The 24,402-nt window shown below is 43.2% G+C and overlaps 1 protein-coding gene across 4 annotated transcripts in view; it reads left to right on the plus strand.

Moving 5' to 3' along the window:
* Nucleotides 1–24,402, plus strand: part of RAD54L2 (RAD54 like 2) — a 118,813-nt gene that overhangs the window by 73,686 nt on the left and 20,725 nt on the right. For all 4 annotated transcript variants that reach the window (XM_026500940.4, XM_026500941.4, XM_044384883.3 and 1 more), the window contains 9 exons: nt 15,477–15,678; nt 16,663–16,802; nt 17,380–17,496; nt 17,824–18,050; nt 18,855–19,037; nt 19,178–19,311; nt 20,668–20,864; nt 21,961–22,303; nt 23,048–23,225. In XM_026500940.4, the coding sequence (XP_026356725.2) occupies nt 15,477–15,678; nt 16,663–16,802; nt 17,380–17,496; nt 17,824–18,050; nt 18,855–19,037; nt 19,178–19,311; nt 20,668–20,864; nt 21,961–22,303; nt 23,048–23,225 (1,721 nt within the window). The remainder of the gene's footprint in view (nt 1–15,476; nt 15,679–16,662; nt 16,803–17,379; nt 17,497–17,823; nt 18,051–18,854; nt 19,038–19,177; nt 19,312–20,667; nt 20,865–21,960; nt 22,304–23,047; nt 23,226–24,402) is intronic.

The following is a 24,402-nucleotide window of genomic DNA, read 5'->3' on the forward strand; positions in this document are numbered from 1 at the left end:
TTCGAATCCTCATCTTCTCTGCACCTCAAGATTGCAGAAACATCTGCTCTGCTTTTCAGTGGTTTTCTGCTTAGCTTCTTTTTTTTTAAATTTTAATGTTTTTTTATTATGTTAGTCACCATACAGTACATCCCTGGTTTTTGATGTAAAGTTCGATGATTCATTACTTGCGTAAAACACCCAGTGCACCATGCAATACGTGCCCACCTTACTACCCATCACCAGTCTATCCCATTCCCCCACCCCCTCCCCTCTGAAGCCCTCAGTTTGTTTCTCAGAGTCCATAGTCTCTCATGCTTCATTCCCCCTTCTGATTACCCCCCCTTCTTTATCCCTTTCTTCCCCTACCGATCTTCCTAGTTATTATGTTCCATAGATGAGAGAAACCATATGATAATTGTCTTTCTCTGCTTGACTTATTTCACTTAACATTATCTCCTCCAGTGCCGTCCATGTTGCAGCAAATGTTGAGAACTCGTTCTTTCTGATAGCTGAGTAATATTCCATTGTATATATAGGCCACAGCTTCTTAATCAGTCATCTGTTGAAGGGCATCTCGGTTCCTTCCACGATTTAGCTATTGTGGACAATGCTGCTATGAACATTGGGGTGCATATGGCCCTTCTCTTCACTACGTCTGTATCTTTGGGGTAAATACCCAGGATTGCAATGGCTGGGTCATAGGGTAGCTCAATTTTTTAACTTTTTAAGGGACCTCCACACTGTTTTCCAGAGTGGCTGTACCAACCTGCATTCCCGCCAACAATGTAGGAGGGATCCCCTTTCTCCACATCCTCTCCAGCAATTGCTGTTTCCTGCCTTGTTAATTTTTATCATTCTAACTGGCGTAAGGTGGTATCTTAGTGTGGTTTTGATTTGAATTTCCCTGATGGCTAATGATTTTAAACATTTTTTCATGTGTCTGTTAGCCATTTGTATGTCATCATTGGAAAAGTGTCTTTTCATAGCTTCTGCCCATTTTATGATTTGTTTATTTGTTTCTCGCGTATTGAGTTAGAGAAGTTCTTTGTAGATCTTGGATACCAGTCTTTTATCTGTAGTGTCATTTGCAAATATCTTCTCCCATTCCGAGGGCTGCCTCTTAGTTTTTTTGACTGTTTCCTTGGCTGTGCAGAAGCTTTTTATCTTGATGAAGTCCCATAAGTTCATTTTATCTTTTGTTTCTCTTGCCTTTAGAGATGTGTCATGAAAAAGGTTGCTTTGGCCGATGTCGTAGAGGTTGCTGCCTATGTTATCCTCTAGGATTTTGGTGGATTCCTGTCTCACATCGAGGTCTTTCATCCATTTGGAGTTTATCTTTGTGTATGGTATGAGAGAGTGGTCAAGTTTCATTCTTTTGCATGTAGTTGTCCAATTTTCCCAGCACCATTTATTGAAGAGACTGTCTTTTTTCCACCGGATGTTTTTTCCTACTATATCAAAGATTAGTTGCCCAAAGAGCCAAGGGTCCATTTCTGGGTTCTCTATTCTGTTCCATTGGTCTCTGTGTCTGTTTTTGTGCCAGTACCATGCTGTCTTTGTGATCGCAGCTTTGTAGTACAGCTCGAAATCCGGCATTGTGATTCCCCCAGCTTTGTTTTCCCTTTTCAACAGTTCCTTGGCGATTCGGGGCCTTTTCTGGTTCCATACAAATTTAAGGACTATTTGTTCCAGTTCTTTGAAAAATGTCCTCGGTATTTTGATCGGGATAGCATTGAAAGTGTAGATTGCTCTGGGTAGCATGGACATTTTAACTATGTTAATTCTTCCGATCCATGAGCATGGAATATTTTTCCATCTTTTTGTGTCTTCCTCAATGTCTTTCAAGAGTGATTTGTAGTTTCTAGAATATAGATCCTTTACATCTCTGATTAAGTTAATTCCAAGGTAACGTATGGTTTTTGGTGCTATTGTAAATGGACTGGATTCCCTAATTTCTCTTTCTTCAGTCTCATTATTCGTGTATAGAAATGCAGCTGATTTCTGAGCATTGATTTTGTATCCCACCACATTACTGAATTGCTCTATAACTTCTAATAGTTTGGGAGTGGATTCTTTTGGGTTTTCCATATAGAGTATCATGTCATCTGCGAAGAGAGACAGTTTGACTTCTTCTTTGCCGATTTGGATACCTTTTATCCCTTTTTGTTGTCTGATTGCTGTTGCACGGACTTCTAGTACTATGTTGAATAATAGTGGCGAGAGTGGGCATCTTTGTCGTGTTCCTGATCTTAAGGGAAAGGCTTCCAGCTTTTCCCCATTGAGAGTAATATTTGCTGTAGGCTTTTCATAGATGGCTTTTATGAGCTTGAGAAGTGTACCCTCTATTCCTACACTCTGAAGGGTTTTAATCAGGAAAGGATGCTGTGTCTTGTCAAATGCTTTTTCTGCATCTATTGAGAGAATCATATGATTTCTGAATTTTTGTTTCTGGATAAAATCTAAGACACTGATAGATTTGCAAATGCTGTACCAGCCTTGCATCCCAGGTATGAATCCCACTTGGTCATGATGGATAATCCTTTTAATGTACAGTTGGATTCTATTAGCCAGGATCTTGTTGAGGATTTTGGCGTCCATATTCATTAGGGAAATCGGTCTGTAATTCTCCTTTTTGATGGGGTCTTTTCCTGGTTTGGGGATCAAGGTAATATTGGCCTCATAGAATGAGTTTGGTAGCTTTCCTTCTGTTTCTATGTTTTGAAATAGCTTTAGGAGAATAGGTATTATTTCTTCTTTGAAGGTTTGGTAGAATTCCCCAGGAAAACCGTCCGGGCCTGGAGTTTTATTTTTTGGAAGGTTCTTTATCACTCACTCAATCTCTTCATAATTAATTGGCCTGTTTAAAAAATCAATTTCTTCCTGTTTCAGTCTTGGTAGTTTATGGGTTTCCAGGAAGGCCTCCATCTCTTCCAGATTGCTTAATTTATTGGCATAAAGCTGTTGAAAAAAGTTTCTAATAATCCTTCCACTTTCAATGGTGTTGGTTGTGACCTGTTCTTTTCCATTCATAGTTATATTAATTTGGGTCTTTTCTCTATTCTTTTGGATAAGTCTTGCCAGAGGTCTGTCAATTTTATTAATTCTCTCAAAGAACCAGCTTCTAGTTCTGTTGATCTGCTCTACTGTACTCCTGGTATCTAATTCGTTGATTTCTGCTCTAATCTTGGTCAACTGCTTCCTCGTGCGTGGATTAGGCCTGTCCCTCTGTTGCTGTTCTAGCTTCTTGAGGTGCGAATATAAAAACTGCATTTTAGATTTTTCTATTCTTTTGAGTGAGGCTTGGATGACTATGTATTTCCCCCTTAGGACTGCCTTTGCAGTATCCCATAGGTTTTGGACGGTTGTGTTTTCATTCCCGTTGGTCTCCATAAATTGTTTAAATTGATTTTTTATTTCCTGGTTTATCGAATCATTCCTGAGCAGGATGGTGCTTAGTTTCCAAGTGTTTGAGTATCTTTTCCAAGATTTTTTTATTTATTTATGTGACAGAGAGACAGCCAGCGAGAGAGGGAACACAGCAGGGGAGTGGGAGACGAAGAAGCAGGCTCCCAGCCGAGGAGCCCGATGTGGGACTCGATCCCAAAACGCCAGGATCACGCCCTGAGCCGAAGGCAGACACTTAACGACTGCGCTACCCAGGCGCCCCTGCCCTGGCCACTTTCAATACTGTATCCTTGGATCTAATATTTGCGAAATGCACTATGACGTGACATGGCGTAGGTTTGTCGTGGTTGAGCTTGGGAGGGGTCTTCTCTGCCTCTTGGACACGAATAAACATTCGTTTCCCTTGCTAGATTAGGGAAGTTTTCAGCTACAATTTGTTCAAATATCTCTTCTAGACCTCTGTTTTTCTCCAACCCCTCGGGGATGCCAATGATTCTGACATCTGACATTGGAACGTTTCATTGAGTCAGTAATCTCCCGTAACCTACATTCTTGGGCGTGGATTTTTTTAAGTCCAGATTCTGTTTTAGCTTTTTCTTCTACTAACCCATCCTCCAATTCGCTGATACATTCTTCTGCCTCATTCACCCTGGCCGTCAGAGCCTCTAGTTTTGACTGCATTTGGCTCATAGAATTTTTAATTTCTGCCAGATTTGCTCTCATTTCCGCCCTTAGAGATTCTGTATTCTCATTAACATTTTCATTAATACTTTTTTCAGTTCTACACATCATCTTGACCATTGTTACTCTGAATTCCATTTCTGATAATTTGGTTATATCCATATCCATTAGTTCTGTGGCAGAGGCCACAGACTCATTGTCTTTTCTTTGCTGGGGGGGGATTTCTCCTTCTCGTCATTCTGATGAGGAGAGGTTGTGGGGTTGTCCAGAGCCCAAATTATTGACCGGGACCCAGGCCGTGCGCCCTTGTTTTATAGGGATCTTAGGGATGTGGGCTTCTTGATTTTTCAGCCTGCCTTCTGGGGGAGGGGACTGCCACGCCGATACTCAGGCAACCCTGTTTGTGTAGAGTCTCCGTGTCCTCTGCGAGGGGGGATGGGGATGGGCACACTGTGAGCAGGTCTTTCCAGGCTTTTATTCTCTGGCGGCTTTCCCTGGCAGTTTGCCGTGCCTCTTCTGAGAGACAGAGCGGCAGCGGCCGAATCTCAGCCTCTGTCTCAGAACAGAGGGATCGCGAACCGTTCTCCACTGATGTTCTGGCCACTTTAACTCTGTTTTTTTTGGTGCTGCTCAACCCTGCAGCGTCCCGGGGTTGTGCGCCCCACACGCGGTGTCCCAGCCCTCACTCCCAGGGGCGGCGCGTCTCTGTCCTTTGTGTCTCTAACACCGCCAGCCGTCAGCCGCCCCCGCGTGCTCCCAGAGCTCCCGGTCTCAGTCTGGTTCCAGTGAGCACACCGGAGTTCCACTCCGTGAGAAGTCTGGTGACGTGCGCTCCCCAGCTCACGGTCTCAGTCCGCTCTCTCTCGGGTGCCCGTCTGCGAGTCCGCCCGTTCCCCGGAGCAGGTGGCTACCGCTTCCCGGTGCCCGAATGCGGCGACTCCCTCCCCCTTCTGTTTATCTTCCTATATCTCTGCGCGGTTTCAGGCTCCCCACTTCCTACCTCAATACTCAGCGCTGGAGATGTTCATTTGTAGAGATCCAGATGTATCTTCCTGTGTCTCAGGCTGATTCCGTGGATGTTCAGGCTGGTCTGGTACCTATCCAACTCCACTCAGGGGACCGGCTGAAAAAGGGGTCCCCTACTCCTCCGCCATCTTAACCCAACTCTCTCTGCTTAGCTTCTTAATATCCCATCTCACTCAGCTTTAGAATGAAGTAAGTGACTTGAATGGAAATGAACTGAGTTTTTGGCTCAATTCTGCCTTTCACATTTCACCAGGACCGTGGTCCCTCATGTCTTTAAGTTTTGTCTTTTTAGTCCAATGAAGTTATCAAAAGTTCTTCTGGTGTCTTTGCTTCTTATTAACAGCCCTCTGTTTGGGTTACTCTCAGCTTGCCCCAGCAACCAGACTTGGCTTAAGAGGGGAATAAATGGCAGTAGAATGCTGGCTTATCTCTTCTTGATTTTCCTTTCTCTGGAATCTCCTCCCTTCTACTTCTGATCCTCTCAGCATCTCTTCAGTGCCTTCAAAAGGCTTTGTTGCTGTTCTTTTTCTTTTTTTAATTTGATAACATATTTCTAGCTATTCTTAGTGCAAGCATTGGTTTGCCTCAAGCTATTCCACCTTAGCTGGAAGCAGAAGCACCAAGCCAATATTTAAAAATATGTATATATTCTTATTGAGGTATATGTAAGTCACCATTTTGAAGTGTTCAATTCAGTGATTTTTAGTATATCAAGGTTGTTGAACCGTCACCACTGTCTAAGTTCAGAACCTTTTCAAAACCCCCAAAAGAAACCCCCTTATCCATAAGCAGTCACTCCCATTATCCTCTCTCCCAGTCCCTGGCAACCACTATCCTACTTCTGTCTATAGAGATTAACTTGTTCTGGACATTTCTATAAATGAAATTATACAATATGAGGCCTTTTGTGTCAGACTTTTTTAACTTAGCATAATGACTAAGCCAGCTGTGTGTGTTAAAATATATGTAACATAAAATTTACCATTTTAGCCACTTTAATTTTTTATTTTTGAAGTAGGCTCCATGCCCAGCGTGGAGCCCAACACAGGGCTTGAACTCATGACCCTGAGATCAAGACCGGAGCTGAGATCAAAAGTTGGATGAACAACTGACTAAGCCACCAAGGCACCCTATTTTAGCCATCTTAAAGTGTAGCATTTAGTGGCATTAAGCAAATTTTCATTGTTCTGCGACCATCACTACCAACCATCACCAAAGCTTTTTCATCATCCATATTTAAACTCTGTACCCATTAAACCATCACTCCATTATTATTTCTTTCTAGCCCTTGGGAACCACCATCCTACTTTTTGTCTTTATGATTTTAACTACTTTAAGTACCTCATATAGATGGAATAGTATTTGTCCTTTTCTGACTGAACTATTTCATTTAACATAATGTCCTCAAGATTTACTCATACTGTAGCGTGTCAGAATTTCCTTCCTTTTTTAGGCTGTATACTATTCCATTGTATGCATATATCACATTTTGCTTATCCCTTCACCCATCAGTGGATACTCAGGTTGTTCCACATCTTAGCTATTATAAATAATGATGTTATGAAGATGGCTGTGTGTCATGTCAAGACCCTACTGTCAGTTCGAGTATACATCCAGAACTGGAATGGCTGAATCATATAGCAATCCAGTGTTTTAACTTTTTGAGGAATTGCCATACTATTTTCCATAACAGCTGTGTCATTGTACATTCTTGCCAGTAGTGCACAAGGGTTCTGATTTCTCCACATTCTTGCTAACGCTGGTTCTTTGTTTCTTTGGTAGTAGCCATCCTAAATGGCTGTGAGGTGATATGTTACTGTGGTGTCAATTTACGTTTCCCTAGTGATTAGTGATTTTAAGCATCTTTTTAGGTGCTTATTGGCCATTTATAGATCTTCTTCGGAGAAATGTCTGTTTATATCCTTTGCCATTTTTGAATCAGTTTGGTTTTGTTCTTTGGTTTTGGAGTCTTAGGAGTTCTTTATATATTCTGGATATTAATCCCTCATTGGATACATGACTTGCAAGTGTTTACTCCCATTCCATGGGTCTTTTCATTCTGTTGATAGTGTCTTTTCATGCCCACAATTTTAAGTTTTCATGAAGTCCAGTTTGTCTTTTTTTTCCTTTTATTGCCTATGCCTTTGGTTTCCTATTCAAGAGATCATTGCCAAATCCAGTATCAAGTTTTCCCCTATGTTTTCTTCTAAGTTTCATATAATCTTAGATGTTACATTTAGGTCTTTGATCCATTTTGACTTAATTTTTGTATATGGTATAAGGTAAGGGTCCAGTTTCATTCTTCTGCATGTGGGTATTTGGTTTTTCCCAGCACCACTTGCTAAAGAGACTGTCCTTTTCCTGTGAATGGTATTGGCCCTCCTGTTGAAAATCCTTTGACCACATATGTGAGGGTTTATTTCTGTGCTCTCTGTCCTATTTCATTGGTCTGTATGTCTTCTTTATGCCAGTTCTACATTGTTTTGATTACTGTAGCTTCATAGTAAGTTTTGAAATCAGGAAGTGTGTGTCCTCCTTTGTTCTTTTTCAGAATTATTTTTGCCTGTTTTTGTAAACAGAATTGTGCTGGAACACAGCTGTGCTTGTTCACTTATATGTTTATGTATGGCTGCTTTTGAGCTACTCTGGTGAAGTTGAGTAGTTACAGCAGAGACCTATGACCCATGAAACCTAAAGTATTTACTATCAGGCTTTTTATAGAAAAAGCTTACCAATATCTGAACCTTTAAACTCTGCTCATTTCTCCAACTGTAGTGGATTATATCACAAATAAGTAAATCAAAAGGAAAAATAATTTGTACAAAGATATATTTATGCTGCTATAGATACAAATAAAAACCAAGAAATAGCCTGAATGTCAAAGCATTCTGTGATATACTGGTAGCCTGCCATTAAAATGATGAGTATGTGGACTATGTCAAAGAAACATTTATATGTATGTAACATGTGACCAAAACAGAACACAAAGTGATGTGTATTCATTGGTTACTGGTATAAAATATACAAATGTATATTAACAAATGTAGAAAAGTTGAGACCTAAATAGTGTAGAGATTAGTGCTTATTATATTTTATCTTCTGTTAAGACTTCTAAAATTAAAATAGTCGTGAAGTTTTATTCTGGAAAATCTCTAACGAAATAGAAAAAGAGACAATAGTAAAATGAACCCTGTATTGCCAGTATTCTCTTCAGTAGTTGTGAATACAAGGCTAGTCTTGTTTCATTTGTTCCCCCCAACCTTGGATTATTTGGAAGTAGATCTGTAATGTTGTAACATTTTATCTGTAAACTTCAGTGTGTATTTATTGTATCTTCTAACATATAAAGCCCTAGAAACAAAAACAAAAATAAACACAATACCATTATCACACCTAAATATTTTAAATCAGTAATTCCTTATATCATGAAATATCTGGATAATCCCCGATTATCTTTTAAAGATTATTTTTACTGTTATTTCATTAAAATCCCTGCAAATTCCACATTTAGTTCATTTGTCTTTTAATCTCTTTAATCTGAGCTTTTCCTACCTTTTTCGTTTTCTTTTTTTCCTTGCAACTTATTTGCAGAAGAAAAGGATTCACTTGTTACTGTAGTTTCATACATTTCTAGATTTTGCTGATTGCATCCTGGTGGTCTTGCTTTTAACAAATTTAGCATAATTCTTTTATTTTCTAAAAATCATGGATATTATCTTAATTACACTGTCAGCTGATTCAAATACATCAATACATTGTCAGCTGGTTTTTTGCTTGGAAATCAGCTCCTTGGTTGTTCTAATACTGCTTTAACCACGTCTTGGTGTCTCAGTGAAGAGTGCCTTAGTTCACCTGGAAATCTACCACAGGTACGGGCTGCTGAAATCGCTTCGGGTACAGATGACACTCTTGGTTGCTCAGTGAGGCTGTCCTTCTGCGTTTGACTTGGACTTCTACCTATGGTACGTGCTGTCCTGTAGTCTATCTCAGGTGTAAGCGGTCCCTGGCCCGCTCCATCACACCATTGGTCGCTCCTCAGAACAGAGTGTCAGGCATCTCCAGTGGCCACTCCACTCTGTCAACATGGTCCTTTTTTCCTGTATTTTTGCACACTGATAGTGAGATCTCAGGTGTGTTGAGATTCAAGTAATGTTTTGGCACACATATGTAATAGTTGTTGTGTATACAACCTGTTGCATCACATCAGGAGGTATATGGTAAGACTTAGAATTCACTGAGCTTTGTTTATACAGATGGGATTGGGAAGGAAGAAAAGAGAGTGCCCTGGAAGTGTTTGTACCTTATACCCCCAGTGAGTGAAAGAGAGATTTTTCTTTCAGTGTTCCTCATTTGCCTAGTCATATTTGTCGTGGTGGTGTTCATAACTCATTCCTGAGAAGCTTATGTAAGTGTTCGTTGGTGTTTATATAACTCTTGTGATTGCTGCTCACAGCTGGCTCACGTGAAGGAGAAAGTTCAGGGATATTTGTGACCAGATCTGATTCTGATCCTGAATTCGGGTGGTAATAATCATTGACTTTTAAACCACATGTCCCTTTACCTCCTTTTTGACCCTTTTCTCTTTTTCCTTAGTGGCTTTTGGTGGATCATATTCCAGAATTTTAGGGAGGGCTATTTTTTGAAAGTTGAATTAATGATTTTGATTAGATTGTAAATTCACATGGTTCATTATTCAGAAGATAGTAAAGAGCATGCAGTGGGAAGTTACATTTTGACTTGGGGAAAAATTAATTATAGAAATTTTGAAATAATAGTTTATTATTAAGAATAGTCTAAGATGTGGTATATACCATGTTATGTAAAACCCAGAAACTTCGTAATAAGCAATCACGAAGCAGCAATGAAGCACTCTTAAAACATTGACTTACATGACAGCGACCTTTAAATATTAGTACATCTGTAAACTAAAGCTTTTTAACAAGCAAACAGTAGCTGTTGAATCCAGAAGCTGAAGATTCATTCAAAGAATACTGATTGGTAAGGAGCTGGTTTAGACCTGTATCCTCTGTGTAAAGGAGAAATCTGTGTCTGAACTAAGTGTACATGAGAATTGTATATACTGTGATCATTTTAAAATTGCTACTGTACTTGGCCACATTCAACGCTGGGTCAGACAGGAATGCAAAGCTAGACCTTACAAGTTGGAATGTTTGATTGTGAATTTGTCTGTGATATTGAAAGGTTATCAGATTCTGTTCTTCCTCCTCCCAGAAACAGCCCACTCTGTAAGGCAGAAACCAGAAAAAGGAAATATTAACAGTTGGCAACAAATTCCCACTGCCCAGTAGATCAAGTTCAGACCCCTTGACCTGACATTCAAGGCCTGCCCTCTATACTCTGACTCTGTCCTATCTGCCTACTTTCTGACCTTGATTCCAACTGTTCCTCCAAGTGGTTACTCAATAAATTTGCTTGTGAAATAGAAACAAAAGGCCTTAAGGCCAGGAGAACATCAAATTTCATTATCAGAACCAGGTCAGAGGATCTAGCAAAGTACCAAGTTGAGGTGTGCCAACCCAGCCTCAAGTATAATTGTGTAGGGCAAACTGCAGTGTTGGTAGAAGTAGCCCTTTAACAAGAGATATCCCCTCTTAGGGATTCTGCTGTCCAGCTGCCTATTCCTTTGGGAGGAAGATTGGATAGCCTCCCCCTTTAGGAGGGAAGAATTGAGGGCTGTGAGTTAGGAGAGAGGTGGCAGTAATATTATGTGACAATGCCATGGAAGTATTAGCTCTTTGGAGGGGTGGAGGTCCTGAAGCAATGGTAGTTGTTCTTAAGGAAAACAGAATTGCTGACCTTTCCTCTTATAGTGCTTCAGGTAGAAATAGGAGAGGACTGTTAGAGGGGAGGGTAGCCAGTCAGACTTGCAGATCCTCTTTTAGTTCTCATGTCTGGCTGGACACACAAACAGTAGCACCTCACTTTCTCAGTAGGCGGAAAATGTCCAGGAGCCAGAGCTTGTGTTGTGTTCCCGGTGCTTCTTGACACCCTGGACTCTGCTGTCTTTGGGAGGCCTTTTGTAAAAGGCCTGCTGTGGATCCTGTGGTAACAGAGAGGGGACTGTGATGTTTTAACCTCTCGCTTCTGTTAATGATATTGCATTGTCCCTTCATGAACATTTCTTGTCTGGTGCCTCCCTTAGCTGTTTCCCCTTTGCCCTTCGAAAAGCAAGTTATCTACCTAAAAACCTTCAGTGGTCTCTCAGTGTGAGGGCCAGGGAAGCTGCTTCCACTGCTGCTGCAGAAGAGTGAATCAACCCAGGTACTCACATGTGAGTGTGTGCATTTGTGCACACATATCCACACCCACTACCCCCCTCCAGCCCCAAATTTTACATTGGCCACATTAGCTTCCTCTCCCTGCCCAGACAGTTGTCAGTGGAATGTTGAAGGCTAGGAAGAAAGGGCCTTGAAAGTAGTCCTCCCCGGGACAGGGGTTGACATCTGTGCCAGCATCTCGGAGGGATCTTGGTTCTACACCTCAGTCTGCTTCGGATGGGGGGCTCCTAGGGAGAGACAGGGAAGTGGTTGTTGGGTCGGAAGGCCCTTCCTGCTGCTGTTTTGCTTTATTAATTCTAGCCAGTATTGAACTGCATGTATTTTTCCAACTATTCCACCTTGTTTAAAGTATCTATTCCTTTTGCTTATGTTCCTATATCTGCCTAGAATGTTCTCTCTTTCCTTTTACTAGTTGACGCTTACTTATTATATTAGATTAAACCCTGGTTTCACCTCTCCCAAGGAAGCACCCTGCCCCCCATGCCCAGCCCTAGGCAAGGCTGGTTTGGGTATCCTTTCCCCAAGTGTTGTTGCTGTTAGGACCTCACCTCATGTGTTTCCCCATTTGGACCATTCCATGGGGCCTTGGTACAGGGCCTGGTACTCAAATGCTCCTATGTGTGTTAGGCTAAACTAAAAGGCAGAAGGCAGGAGAGGCCAACAGTGTCTAGTTTGTGGTAGTCTCATGTGGGGAGGTTTACAATGAAGACGTGGCCTACAGTCTCATGTGGCTGGTGTGTGTGTGTGTGTGTGTGTGTGTGTATACATGTGTACACATATGCACATGTGTATGTGTAAGAAATGCTCATTTTGTAAGAACAATGCAGTTTGTGTCATTTCTGCTTCTTTTGCTTTCTTATTTCTGATTTTTGATTAGGATGTATAGTTAAAGTTTGAATTTTCCACATAAATAAATACTGCTGCCCAGCATGGCTAACTAAGCTCTGTAGCTTTGTTTGCTCCTAGGCTGTTCACTGTGGTTGGGAGTATGGCATTCCATGGAGTGTGGCAGAACTGGGTTTAAAGAATATTTTCCCTAAGAGAGCTGTTGACATCCCCATTTTACAAATGTGGGGAACTGTGGCTCAGAGAAGTTGAACCCGTGAACATAGAGCTAGTAAGTGGCAGAGCCAGGATTCAACACTAATGCTGCCTGACCATGAAGCTCATTCTGTTAACTGTCTGCTCCTGTTTTCCTGCTGGTTTCCTATATACCCATAGGCAAGCTATTTCTTTTTTTACTTTTTAGGGCTTCAGTTTCTCAAATTTAGAATGACGGGAGCAAAATTCACCTTGCAGTTCTCATAAGAAAGAAAGGAGATAAGAAACCAAACTCATTCCTTGTACCTGGAATGGTAGTAGTCCTAGGAAAAGCAGCAGCTGTTTTATATGGTGTTTACTACGTGCCGAACATTGTTTCGGCACTTTGTCTAGGCTATCTCACATAACCATCTCCTCAACTGTCAGGCTGAGGAATAGCATGACAGTTTTAATTCCCTTTTTGTAATTGAGGAACAAATAAGGGACAGCTGGTGTTCACACCCCAGAAGTCTGGTTTCGGTGTCCATAGTGAACCTCTATGCCCGGTTATCTCTCAGGAAACATTAGTTCCCAACTCCGTGCTGTTCTAGAACCTGACATCCATATGAAAGAGACCATAAAGGAACCCACAGTGGTAATAGGGGCTATACCAAGCCACAGAAGATAAGCAGTGATGGAGTGTCTGGGACACTCAGGATTCTGTGACTTGGCCACTGGCTGATGAGATGGTCCATTTGTTATTTTTTGGTGATTAAGTGCACATGATGATAACTCCTGATACCTCTTTCTTTTGGTTGGGGGACATCAGCTTACTGGTTCACTCATTGAAGTCTATGGCAACACTGTCTCCCTTTACCAAAGCCTACAGCGTTCAGTGTTTCTTACCCCATTGGCACCTGAGTCCATGCTGATATAAACAAATATTGAATATATAAATAAGGGAGAAGGGATAGATCTTCCTTACAGAAGAATTCCAAATAATAAATGTAGACGTAAAGAGGGCAATAGAAAACCACTATTAGAACACCATAGTAAGAATTTCTGTAGATAAGATCCACTGATGAATGTTAAAATTAGTGGGTAAATTTTAAGAAACTCGGTATTTGCATTCTTAAGGCCTCACAGTCCCCTACCACCACAGATGTTTGCTCGTGATTTTGACATATGTCCAGAAATTCTTTGATGCCCTTCTCTCTGGAAATAGTGCTTAATTCTTTTCCCCTTGAATGTGGGCTGGGCTTCGTGATTTGCTTCTAATGAATAAAATATGGAAAGGGGAATATAGTAATTTTACAGTGGAGAAATCTGGCAGACACCACTTTAAACAAGTGATGTCACCAGTAGTAAGTCATGTTGATAGGCTGTATCCTGATAAGATATGATGAGAAGGACACTTTACTTCTGTGGTATTCTTCCCCCACAAACCATAACTCTATCTGATCATGAGAAAACATCAGATGCTCAAATTAGGGGACAGTCTACAAAACACCTGACCAGTACTTTTCAAAAAACTGTCAAGGTCATGAAAGACAAGAATAGACTGAGAAACTGCCACAGTTTAGAGAGACTGAGACATGAGAGCTAGATGCAGTATGATATCCAGGATGGAATCCTGTAGCAGAAAAAGGACATTAGTGGAAAACTGGTGAAATCCAAATAAAGTTTAGAGTTTAGTTAAAAACATGGGATGCCTGGGTGGAATGGTTGGTTGAGTGTCCGACTCTTGACTTTGGCTCAGGTCATGATCTTGGGGTCATGGGATCAAGCCCCACATTGGGCTCTGTGCTCAGCGTGGAGTCTGCTTGAGATTCTCTCTCCCTCTCCCTCTGCCCCTCCCACTTGTGCTCTCTCTCTCTAAAATAAATAAGCAGATCTTTAAAGTTTAGTTAAAAACAAACAAAAATCATCCCACCAAAACCCCAGACTTCCTGAGTCCTTCCTGCCTGAGAGTCAAGTGGCATTGATCAGCACATCTCAGTTACAGCATTTATGTTCTAGCTTTAAATTGCTCTTACCTTTAGGAAAGACTTTTTGGTTGTGTACTTCTTGTGTCTGGGAGGCTCTGCTGGATTTGGAGACAGGCTTATGGTCTGTGTGACTTCCAAAGACTGCCCATCCCGTAAACAGAATGCCACTCAGTAGACTGAGGAAGAGGGGTGTGCACACGGACCCTCCTACGCCAACCCTAGTCCTTGCTGGTGTTTGATGCCACAAATGACCTTCCCTCTGCCAGGAATTTCCTCTTTTCCCCTCCTCAAGATAATACCTTTAGACATTCTCACCTTCCAAGGCTTCACTCACATTTTACCTCTCATATAATTCCTTGTGTGGTCACACCACAAAGTAGTGTCTTTCATAGTCCTGTGACCCTGGGGCAGTTATTCTTGATTTAGCTAATTATCTCTGGCTGGAAAAATGATGTCTTATGTTTTTAAGTTCTTTAGGTCAGTTAGGCTGCCCTTCCTGTGGTGTTTAGCACGCTTTGCCTTATTATGTCTAGAAAACAAACTTCTTGCAAGGAAGAAGTCTTACAAATATCCCTTGAAGCATCTTGGACAGTGTTTGCCATGTTGTAGGCCCTCACTGAATGGCCAGTGAATTGAAAGCGTGAACGCTTTAAGACACTGAAAGGAAGGCTATTCCCCTTGTTGGCAGATGAGACACAAGTGAGTCTGAGCTGTATTTGGAACCCGTTGTCCCTTTCAGAGCATTCTGAGGCCATGAAGCTTCCTCACTCTGATCAGAGTGCTAAATTACAGCAAGAGTGATGGCTGTCATTTGTTGTGAACCTACTTTTGGAGCAGGCTTGGTTCTAGACACGCACACTATTTAGTCCTCGTAACAACTCTGAAATGTCGGCATCACTACTCTCATTTTATAGATCAGTCCACTGAGATTCAGAGAGCTGTAAGTCATTTACCTTAGCTTACCAACTAATAAGTTGCTGAATTGAGATTTGAACCCCGGTGTGCCTGGCATCAGAACCCACTTTTCTCCCCGTAAAGGTCAGTCCCTGGCACTTCTCTCCCTTTGCCTTTTCAGACCCATCCCTGGAAGACATGTGTGGCACTGAGTGTGCCCAGCTGGAGGAAGATGGGCAGCGGCCACCGCGGTGCACTTCAACTACCTCATCTCAGTCTGAGCCTTCAGAGCAGCTTAGGCGCCACCACGGCAAGAGCCTAGCCTCCGAGGACCCCAAAAAGAAGAGAGCTCAGAAGCCCTCCCACATGAGGAGAAACATACGGTAAGCTGTGCTGAGGGTTAGAGGAGAAGGGAAGGAGTAGAGGTATTACCTCCATTTGAAGGCTGTCAGTAGCAGGACTGGTTTGAGCAGGAGAGTCCCCTTTCCAAAGAAGAAAAGTGTAAGCTCTGTGCCTCAGTTAGTAGTGGAGATGCAGCTCAGAACCACCCCAGGCTGTCAGAGGTTGTGGGGCAAACGTGGTGGGCACTCAGGCTGCGTAGGGGAGTCTCCTACTCTCTGGAGGCCCTGGGGGCAGCCCCAGGATGATAGGGTGCTCTGGTTGGACTCTGTTTTTTCCTTTATTTTTCCCTTATGTTTCAAAACAGGAGGAGATAAAAGAAGTTGAATTCTCATTTTCTTAGAGTTCAACTTCGGTTGGCAGGGGACTGTCTGATCCAAAGCAGGGCTTTTTCCTTGAGCTAAGTGAATGGCGGATGTGAGCTTCCTTAACTGTCCAAATCCCCCATAACCCTTCCTCTGTCACAGCCCTTCCTTCTTTTCCTGTTGAAAGGAGATCAATGAGATCTTTTTCTCCTCTACCCTCATGTTTTTTTTTTTTTTTAACATAATGATAGCTTAAAAATTTTACTCAAAGTTTGGAAAATAAAGAGCAGAATCGTCTATAAGCCTACTTTCCCACATAACAACTCTATTTTTTAATACTGTTTTTCAACTTAATCATGAATTATTCTGTTTTAATCTTGATCTGTTATGTGCAAAGATGAGTCTTCCAGGGCATGTCTCAGGAAGTTAAATAATATGAAAAAATGCTAGCCCAGAATCACCTGAGCCTTGAAGTTCCCCCCACCCTTTTTTTTTTTTTTTTAAAAAAAACCTTACCTGTTACATGGATGTGTGGGACTGACGGGGCTTCTCTTTCTCCTGCCTCAGATCTGTGAGCTCAGCAATGAGCTCTTTAGCTTGACATTACATTGCCCAAATCTCAAGTAACCCAACCCAAGTGCTCACTCTTATTGTAATGTTTAGAAAGCTGCTCCGGGAGGATCAGTTGGAGCCCGTTACCAAAGCTGCACAACAGGAAGAGTTGGAAAGGAGGAAACGCCTGGAGCAGCAGAGGAAGGATTATGCAGCCCCCATTCCTACAGTTCCCCTGGAGTTCCTTCCTGGTAAGCAGCGGAGATGGTGGGAAAGGCCCTGAAGTGTAGGGAAAAGAGGCCTTGGGCACACACAGTGGTGAAGGGCAGATCTGAAATAACGCTGTGGCCTCTGAGGAATCTTTTTGAGTCATTCAGTTTCTTAGGAGCAAATGATCAGAAACATCTAAAAAGTTACGCCTGACTTAGTGGGTAGAGCGTAGGACTCTTGATCTCAGGGTTGTGAGTTCAAGCCCCACGTTGGGCATAGACTTTACCTAAAAAGATAGTAATAATAATGTGTGTGTGGGTTTTTTTTTTTAACGTACTCCTCAGACTGATCTTATTTAAATTTTTTCTCCCATAACTTTGTATCTTAACATGCCAAGGGATTAGGATCTTCTCTAGTGGTCAGGTGGACACCAGGAGGTAAAAACCAGTAAAGACAAGGAAAGTTAGGGGACTGAGGTATTTGGGACACCCCTCTACTTCTCTCCTCAGGGGATAGTCCCCTTAAGACTAAAAAAGGAAGAAGGCTGATAAGTCATTTGGGGAGATAGGTTTGAGCTAAATGTGGTTTTGACATTCCCTTCCATCTTTCCTTCCCTAGAGGAAATTGTCTTAAGAGCAAGCGATGGTCCCCAGCTGCCTCCTCGGGTCCTGGCCCAGGAAGTCATTTGTTTGGACAGCAGCAGTGGCAGTGAGGATGAAAAAAGCAGTCGAGATGGTAAGGTCAAGCCAGAGGTGCCTCTGAAGGTGCCACTTCCTCCTGACTCAATGTTCACACTGAGTAATTGGCTGTACCTCTGAATAGAAATCAGTCCTTCCCCATATGGTTTGGGGTCTGACTGTGACAAGTGTCCCTGAGTCTCCTTGTAAATGTAGGGTTTTCCCTTGTCTTAACTTGAAGCTGGAAGAGAGAAATAATAAATTAAGCTCAAAATTTTACAAGTGATGACATTCTAACTTTGTTTCCATGCTGTAATGCTTTAATGATGGGCAGTAAATTATCTCTGCTCTCTGGGTTTTTGTTTTGTTTTGTTGGCTGTCTCAGAGGTGATTGAACTGAGCTCTGGAGAGGAGGACACTCTGCACATTGTGGACAGCAGTGAGTCTGTCAGTGAGGAGGATGAGGAAGAGGAGAAGGGTGGCACCCATGTGAATGACATCTTAAACCAGCGCGATGCTCTGGGGCGGGTCCTCGTCAACCTGAACCACCCTCCAGAGGAGGAGAATGTCTTCCTGGCCCCGCAGTTGGCACGGGCAGTGAAACCTCATCAGGTGCAGCAAATCTTGACTCTCTTTGTTTCCTTTCAGCTTCCTTGCTGAGAGCATCACCTGCTGGTCGTTTTTAGCATCACAGCCTGTGAAGTACTTGTTTGGGTCCTCGAGCAGCTATTGGAAAGGCCCGATCTTTCCTCCTAGCAGTTGATGCTTCAGGATCTCTGATGAATGGAAAGGGCAAGCCTTAGGTTTGCCCTATTGTGTAGAAAGTGCTGGATCTCTTGGCTTAATGATCTTGAGCTTCCCTCTGTGAGATCTGCAAGACTGATTGAGATGCTGTCTGGAGGGCAGTGCTTTGATTAGGAAATTGATTTGATTCTGGAAGTAGTTCCAGAGGATATTTAAGAGTCAGAAGTCTGAGGGACTTTCTGATAGGAGGGAACAGAGTAGATTGTGTTGACCCAGAGCCCTGAATCAAGACCAGTGAGTGGAAGTTCCACGAAGACAGAGGTTGACTCAACATAAGAACTCTTAATAAGAACTGCTCCTCATGGAATGGGCTGTCTTAAGGTAAGCAACGAAGGGCTGGGTGAGAGACCCTGTCAAGAATTTGGTACTGCAGATTTTTGCCTTTGATGGGCCATTGTACCAGGTGAATAATTTTCTCTGTTTTCTCTAAGATGACTGTCAGCAGCCAATAGACTAGTAAGGGTACAGGGAAACTTCCGTAGTGGTCCACACCAACTGTATAGTGTGGTGTCTGCTCATTTACTTAATTCTGACTAATTCCAAGATGAGTAAAACTAAAGCCCTGGTCTTTGCCAGCTCCTTTAACTATTGCCCGTGTTTATCCCTTGTCAGATTGGTGGGATCCGGTTCCTGTATGATAACCTGGTTGAATCCCTGGAGAGGTTTAAGACTAGTAGTGGCTTTGGCTGCATCCTGGCCCACAGCATGGGTCTGGGGAAAACTTTGCAAGTGATATCTTTCATCGATGTCCTCTTCCGCCACACGCCAGCCAAAACTGTCCTTGCCATTGTGCCGGTAAGAGTTGGGGAAGGCATCATTTACTCAGCCCTCTGAAGAGCTCTGGGTTAATGCCTTGCCGGGTACTGAAAAGCTCAGTGAGCTCAGCTTTGAGCTTGTTTCTTAAAACTCTCTTCCTGGACCTGGCTTTCTGACAGGTTAATACTCTTCAGAATTGGCTGGCAGAGTTCAACATGTGGCTTCCAGCTCCTGAAGCCCTTCCAGCTGACAACAAGCCTGAAGAAGTCCAGCCTCGCTTCTTTAAAGTTCACATCTTGAATGATGAGCACAAGTAGGTGGCCTACCTTCTCCTTCTTGCCCTTTCCTTTTAGACTTCTTCCTGGGATCTGGATATCAAGGCAGTCTATTTGCATATGAACCCTGTCTTTCCAGATTCTTTTTGGTTTCTTAGTGTGCCCCCTGCCCCTTGTTACCTACTTTTTTCTCTACCTATCTTTTCAGTAAAGTCAGTTAGGTAGCCTGGGAAATTTCTTACATCTGCTTGAAGATGTTTTTATGTCCTCAAAAATACACATACATTGTCCTGTTTTCCCATGTGGACAGTAATAAAATTCAACATGATGAAATGAAACTGTCCACCTTCTAACTTTTCACCTTTTACATTTCTCTTTCTTAGAAGCCTAATCAGCAGTCTCTTTTCAACACTGACCTACAGTTGACCTTTAATGCTATAACTTCCAAGTTTTGAAAAGTGCAAACTTTTGTTTTAGATTTAAATAAAATTATTTATATTCCATTTCATAAATTCAACTTGATTTCCCAAATTCTAAAGATATTTCTTGGTTCATGCCAGCTATTCATGTTATCCTTTCCCCTCGCTGTCATGGATAATTGAGAAGATAGACTTTGTTTTCTGCAGAGGCTACCTTTTGTGATGTTTGGTCACACGCATCAAAATGAGGAGACAGAGTGGCCCCGTAGGTGGTTGATCACCTGCTCTTGTTTCTTGGATTTCAGGACTGTTAGTCCACATGTGGTTAATGAATTACAGTCAGGGCTCAGTTGTTTAGTAGGAGTTGGAGGGACTGTGCTGAGTGTCATCTGGGCTCTGCTGCTCTTTCTCCCTTATCACTTGTCCTTGCCTCTTTACTCACCAGGGCCTGGGCAGGTAAAATGCAGAATATTGTTCTTGCTTTTAGTACCTTGTATTTATTATGGGAATAACTTGAAATTCTCTCTCAAATGTAGAATTGTAGCCATGCATGTATACCCAAGGGAGTTGTCACCTTTTTTTTAAGCGACCAAGAGGGGGTGGGTGGGTGGAGGGAGTGGGAGAGAGATTCTTAAGCAGGCTTAACGCCTGGTGTGGAGCCCGACACTGGGTTCGATCTCACAACCCTGAGACCATGACCTGAGCCAAAATCGAGTAAGATGCTTAACCGACTGAGCCACCTGGGCGTCCCAGGAATTATCACTTTTGCTTGCCTTGTGCCATTGCATTTCTGTTTTTCTGCTGTTTGACTGTCATCGGTGACCCAGTTGTCTCTGGGATGCTGGGAAAGTCCTTGGGCAGCTGGCCAGCCAGTGTAATGCTGCCACTGAGTGTACATCAACATGGCTCTGATTGTGAGCAGTTCTTCCTGGGGAGCAGTGGAAGCAGTAATTTTTTCTCTGTTCACTCTTGCAGGACAATGGCAGCTCGTGCTAAAGTGATGGCTGATTGGGTGTCAGAGGGTGGGGTGCTGCTGATGGGGTACGAAATGTACAGACTCCTCACCCTGAAGAAATCCTTTGCCACAGGTAGATCGAAGAAAACCAAGAAACGTTCTCACCCGGTCATCATTGATCTGGATGAGGAAGATCGACAGCAGGAGTTCCGGAGAGGTGGGCAGCCTATCCCCGGAATACTTTTAGGGGTGGTGTTTCAGGAAAAAAGAAATATTGTCTATAATAGCACCAAGTCAAATTTGAAGATTACTGATGTGAGTTGTATTGTCATGAACTAGAAATCCTGGTCCCTAAGATAGGTGGGATGACTTCTACTGGCTCTCAGAAGGTGTGCTGCTTTTCTTGTCTGCTGTGGAATTCTGGGTAGGCCATGCACAGGATGACTTAGGGAAACTCCCCTGCCCATTTGGCCCTGTTTCTCTCTCAGAGCAGTTGCGAGAGTGACCGTTCCCATCACCTCATCCTAGAGGTGTTTTGGGATAGCATTAAGAAAATATAAAGTATTTAAATCACTAGCATACAGAGTAGTAATAATATTATGAATTTATAAAAGAATTTATCTCCGTTCTTTTAGTGAAAGCCGTTCTTCTCATAGTTGTAGTTCTGTTCCCTCTCTTCTAAGGGGGTTTTGCCCATTTGGAGAAGAATGTTTTTTTTAGGTTTAGAAGCTGTTTCATTTTATAGGTCTCTTCATCTATAGATATGTTTGTTCTAGGTTTGCTTCTGTGGTAGAGCTGGGAAGAATTTGCCATTTAGCAATGACTGGCAGGTAACTCCAGGAAGATTTTGTCCTTTAGCTAACTCCCCACCAGCCAGCCCGCAGATGGTGCCAAGATGCTGACAAGGGTGACAGCCGTGTGCAGTGTCTGGATGATTCCCATCAGTCTCACCCAGACCCGTTTTTAATCCTAGTCTGGTACTCTGTAAAGTCACGCTCTCTGCCACCCAGTTGGCATAAGCCCTAGGAATGCAAGGTGTTTTACTTTTAGTCTAAAGGAAAAAAAAGAAAAAAAAGAAGGAAAGGAAAAAGGGAGAAGAGATTTATTGCAAGAGTCAATAGTCCAGGTTAACATGTCACACCAAACGCGCAGGAGCCTGGATGGTTGGCTCCCTTTCACTAATGGGGGCTGACTCTTGCTTTCCTGCTTCCTTCATTTCTTCTGTCTCCTCCAGGGTGCACCCCTACTTCTCATATTGTTGACTAAGAGCAGGCCCTCTCACCCTCTGACTCCGGATCCTCTTCCCTCCCTAGAGTTTGAGAAGGCCTTATGCCGCCCTGGCCCTGATGTGGTGATTTGTGACGAGGGACACCGCATCAAAAACTGCCAGGCCAGCACCTCGCAGGCCCTGAAGAACATTCGCTCTCGCCGTCGGGTGGTGCTGACTGGGTACCCCCTGCAGAACAACCTCATTGAGTACTGGTGCATGGTGGACTTTGTGCGCCCAGACTTCCTCGGCACCCGGCAGGAGTTCAGCAACATGTTTGAACGCCCCATCCTGAATGGACAGTGTATTGACAGCACGCCTCAGGATGTCCGCCTAATGCGGTACCGGAGCCATGTCTTGCACAGCCTCCTGGAGGGCTTTGTGCAGAGGTGAGCCATCCTTAGGGCCCTGTCTTTTGAATCCTCAGAGAGACCTTGGTGTAGTGGGCATGCAGAGCTGTCCCAAAGGGGAACTGTTACAGCAGGAGGGCCCCTTCCTAGTGAGTGATAGTAAAACTTTCCTTTTAGTGAATAGCTTTTCCTGAATAGCACATAAATGATGGATAGCCACTGTTTCAGTCCTCTGAAAGTTTGGCCTAGAAGTGCTTCCCTCAGAAGTTAATCTTTGAAGTTTCTAGAGATACCTGCCTTACTTGCCGAGAAGCAAAAGAGAGCTGGCCTTCTGCTGACTTGGCGAAAGCGTACAAGTGCTGGTTCTCAGGGGCATGGCCTCACCAGTTTCAGCATCTCAGTAGATGTAGTTAGGGTAGTCTAAAGCAATCCCCTTGTTTTTCCTTGTTAAGTTGACATGTGTGCAGAAAGCTTAGAGAAACAGCCCTGAATCCGGGTAGGAACCTGAAGTTCCCAGTCTCTGCCACCCAGTCCTTTTTGCTCTAGTTCTTATCCTTAAAATGAGTTTCCTCTGATGGTCGCTAAACCAATCCTCACTATTGCAAGGCTGCTGTGAATGTGGAGATCCTCAAGAGGAGATGTGGCAGAAATGCAGAGTTCTCTTGTTTTCCTGCACTGACCTGTCCTGGCCACACGGGCTTGACAATTCTGATCTCTGCCTTTGTAGGAGAGGCCACTGTCCTGGCCACACAGGCTTGACAATTCTGATCTCTGCCTTTGTAGGAGAGGCCACACTGTGCTGAAGATTCATCTCCCTGCCAAGGAAGAAAATGTGATCCTGGTGCGGCTCTCGAAGATCCAGCGAGATTTGTACACACAGTTCATGGACCGCTTCCGAGACTGTGGTAGCAGTGGCTGGCTGGGGCTGAACCCCCTTAAGGCTTTCTGCGTGTGCTGCAAGGTATGTCAAAGCCTCAGGGAGTACTGACGTATGGATGAAGGATGCACATGGTCCCAAGGGAGTTACTTCTCCTAGGAGTCCTTGATAAAGGAAGAATAAAGTGAGAGGGGCCATCCTTGGTTGGCTGCATCAGAGAACGGGAGCCCCCAAGGAGAGATGTGCCAGTATGTGCTGCACAGTTCCTGGGGTTGCCACTCATAGCTTGGGATATATATGGTGCTCCTTGCAGTTGTGCAGTTCATTTGTACAACTTGTACCAAATTTGAGAAATCACTTCCTTTCTCACCGATTTTTTTCCCTTGGAAAAGAGGTAATGGAAAACATTGTAGGGCAGTTTTTGACTTCTAATGTAATCAAGATTCAAGAAATATATAGCTTAGACAGGTAATTGGGGTACCTTCTGTTTGCTTCTGTGTTTAATGAGATTGAGATCTCTTTCATCCTGATAATGCTTGAGATGGTTTGGGGACGGAAGGGGCTAGGTATCTTTAGCACTAAGTTCATGAACAGGTGGATGAACCCTGACTTGTCTTTAGTATGTGCTCCCTGTTGCCTAATGAGGGACCTGTTTCTTTGACAGCTCTCAGCCGACCTGTTGGGTATTATTCCCGATTGACCACTGCTTTAATAAGTCAGCTGAAGGTGTGTGTCAGGGGACAGATGGGATTTCAACATGGTTTTTTTTTTTTTTTATAGCCACAGTCCTAGACCAGGGCCAGGAAGCTACAGCAGACATGGTCTTTGAGGATGCTATAGTGCCAACATGCCCTTCCTGTCCCTCTCCACCCCACCCCCCTGGCCACCCGCACCCCGGGAATTCTCACCTCCTGCCAGGAATAGTCCCTGAAATGACTTCTGGTGGTCATCTGTAAGTCAGATACATTTGTCCATAGGGAGAGATTAGTCTTGTTTCATACTTTCATATAGTAGTTGGCTATAGCCACGCAAAACAGGAACATTATTATTCTTATTTAAATAAGAAAGCAAGGCTTTTGACACAGCCTTTCTGATTATGTACCAAACATATGGGCATGCCCGCTGGTAGGAACTCTTCCACTTGTGTTATGGCAATCACAGTTGGTTAGTTAAAACAAGTGTGTAGGCTCTTTGGCTATGAGGGGGTTGGAGATACTTTGATTTTTGGTGTGACAGTGTATGCTGTGGGAGGTGTGTGTTT

Source organism: Ursus arctos, unplaced genomic scaffold (genome assembly GCF_023065955.2).
Source record: "Ursus arctos isolate Adak ecotype North America unplaced genomic scaffold, UrsArc2.0 scaffold_14, whole genome shotgun sequence".
Classification (NCBI taxonomy): domain Eukaryota; kingdom Metazoa; phylum Chordata; class Mammalia; order Carnivora; family Ursidae; genus Ursus; species Ursus arctos.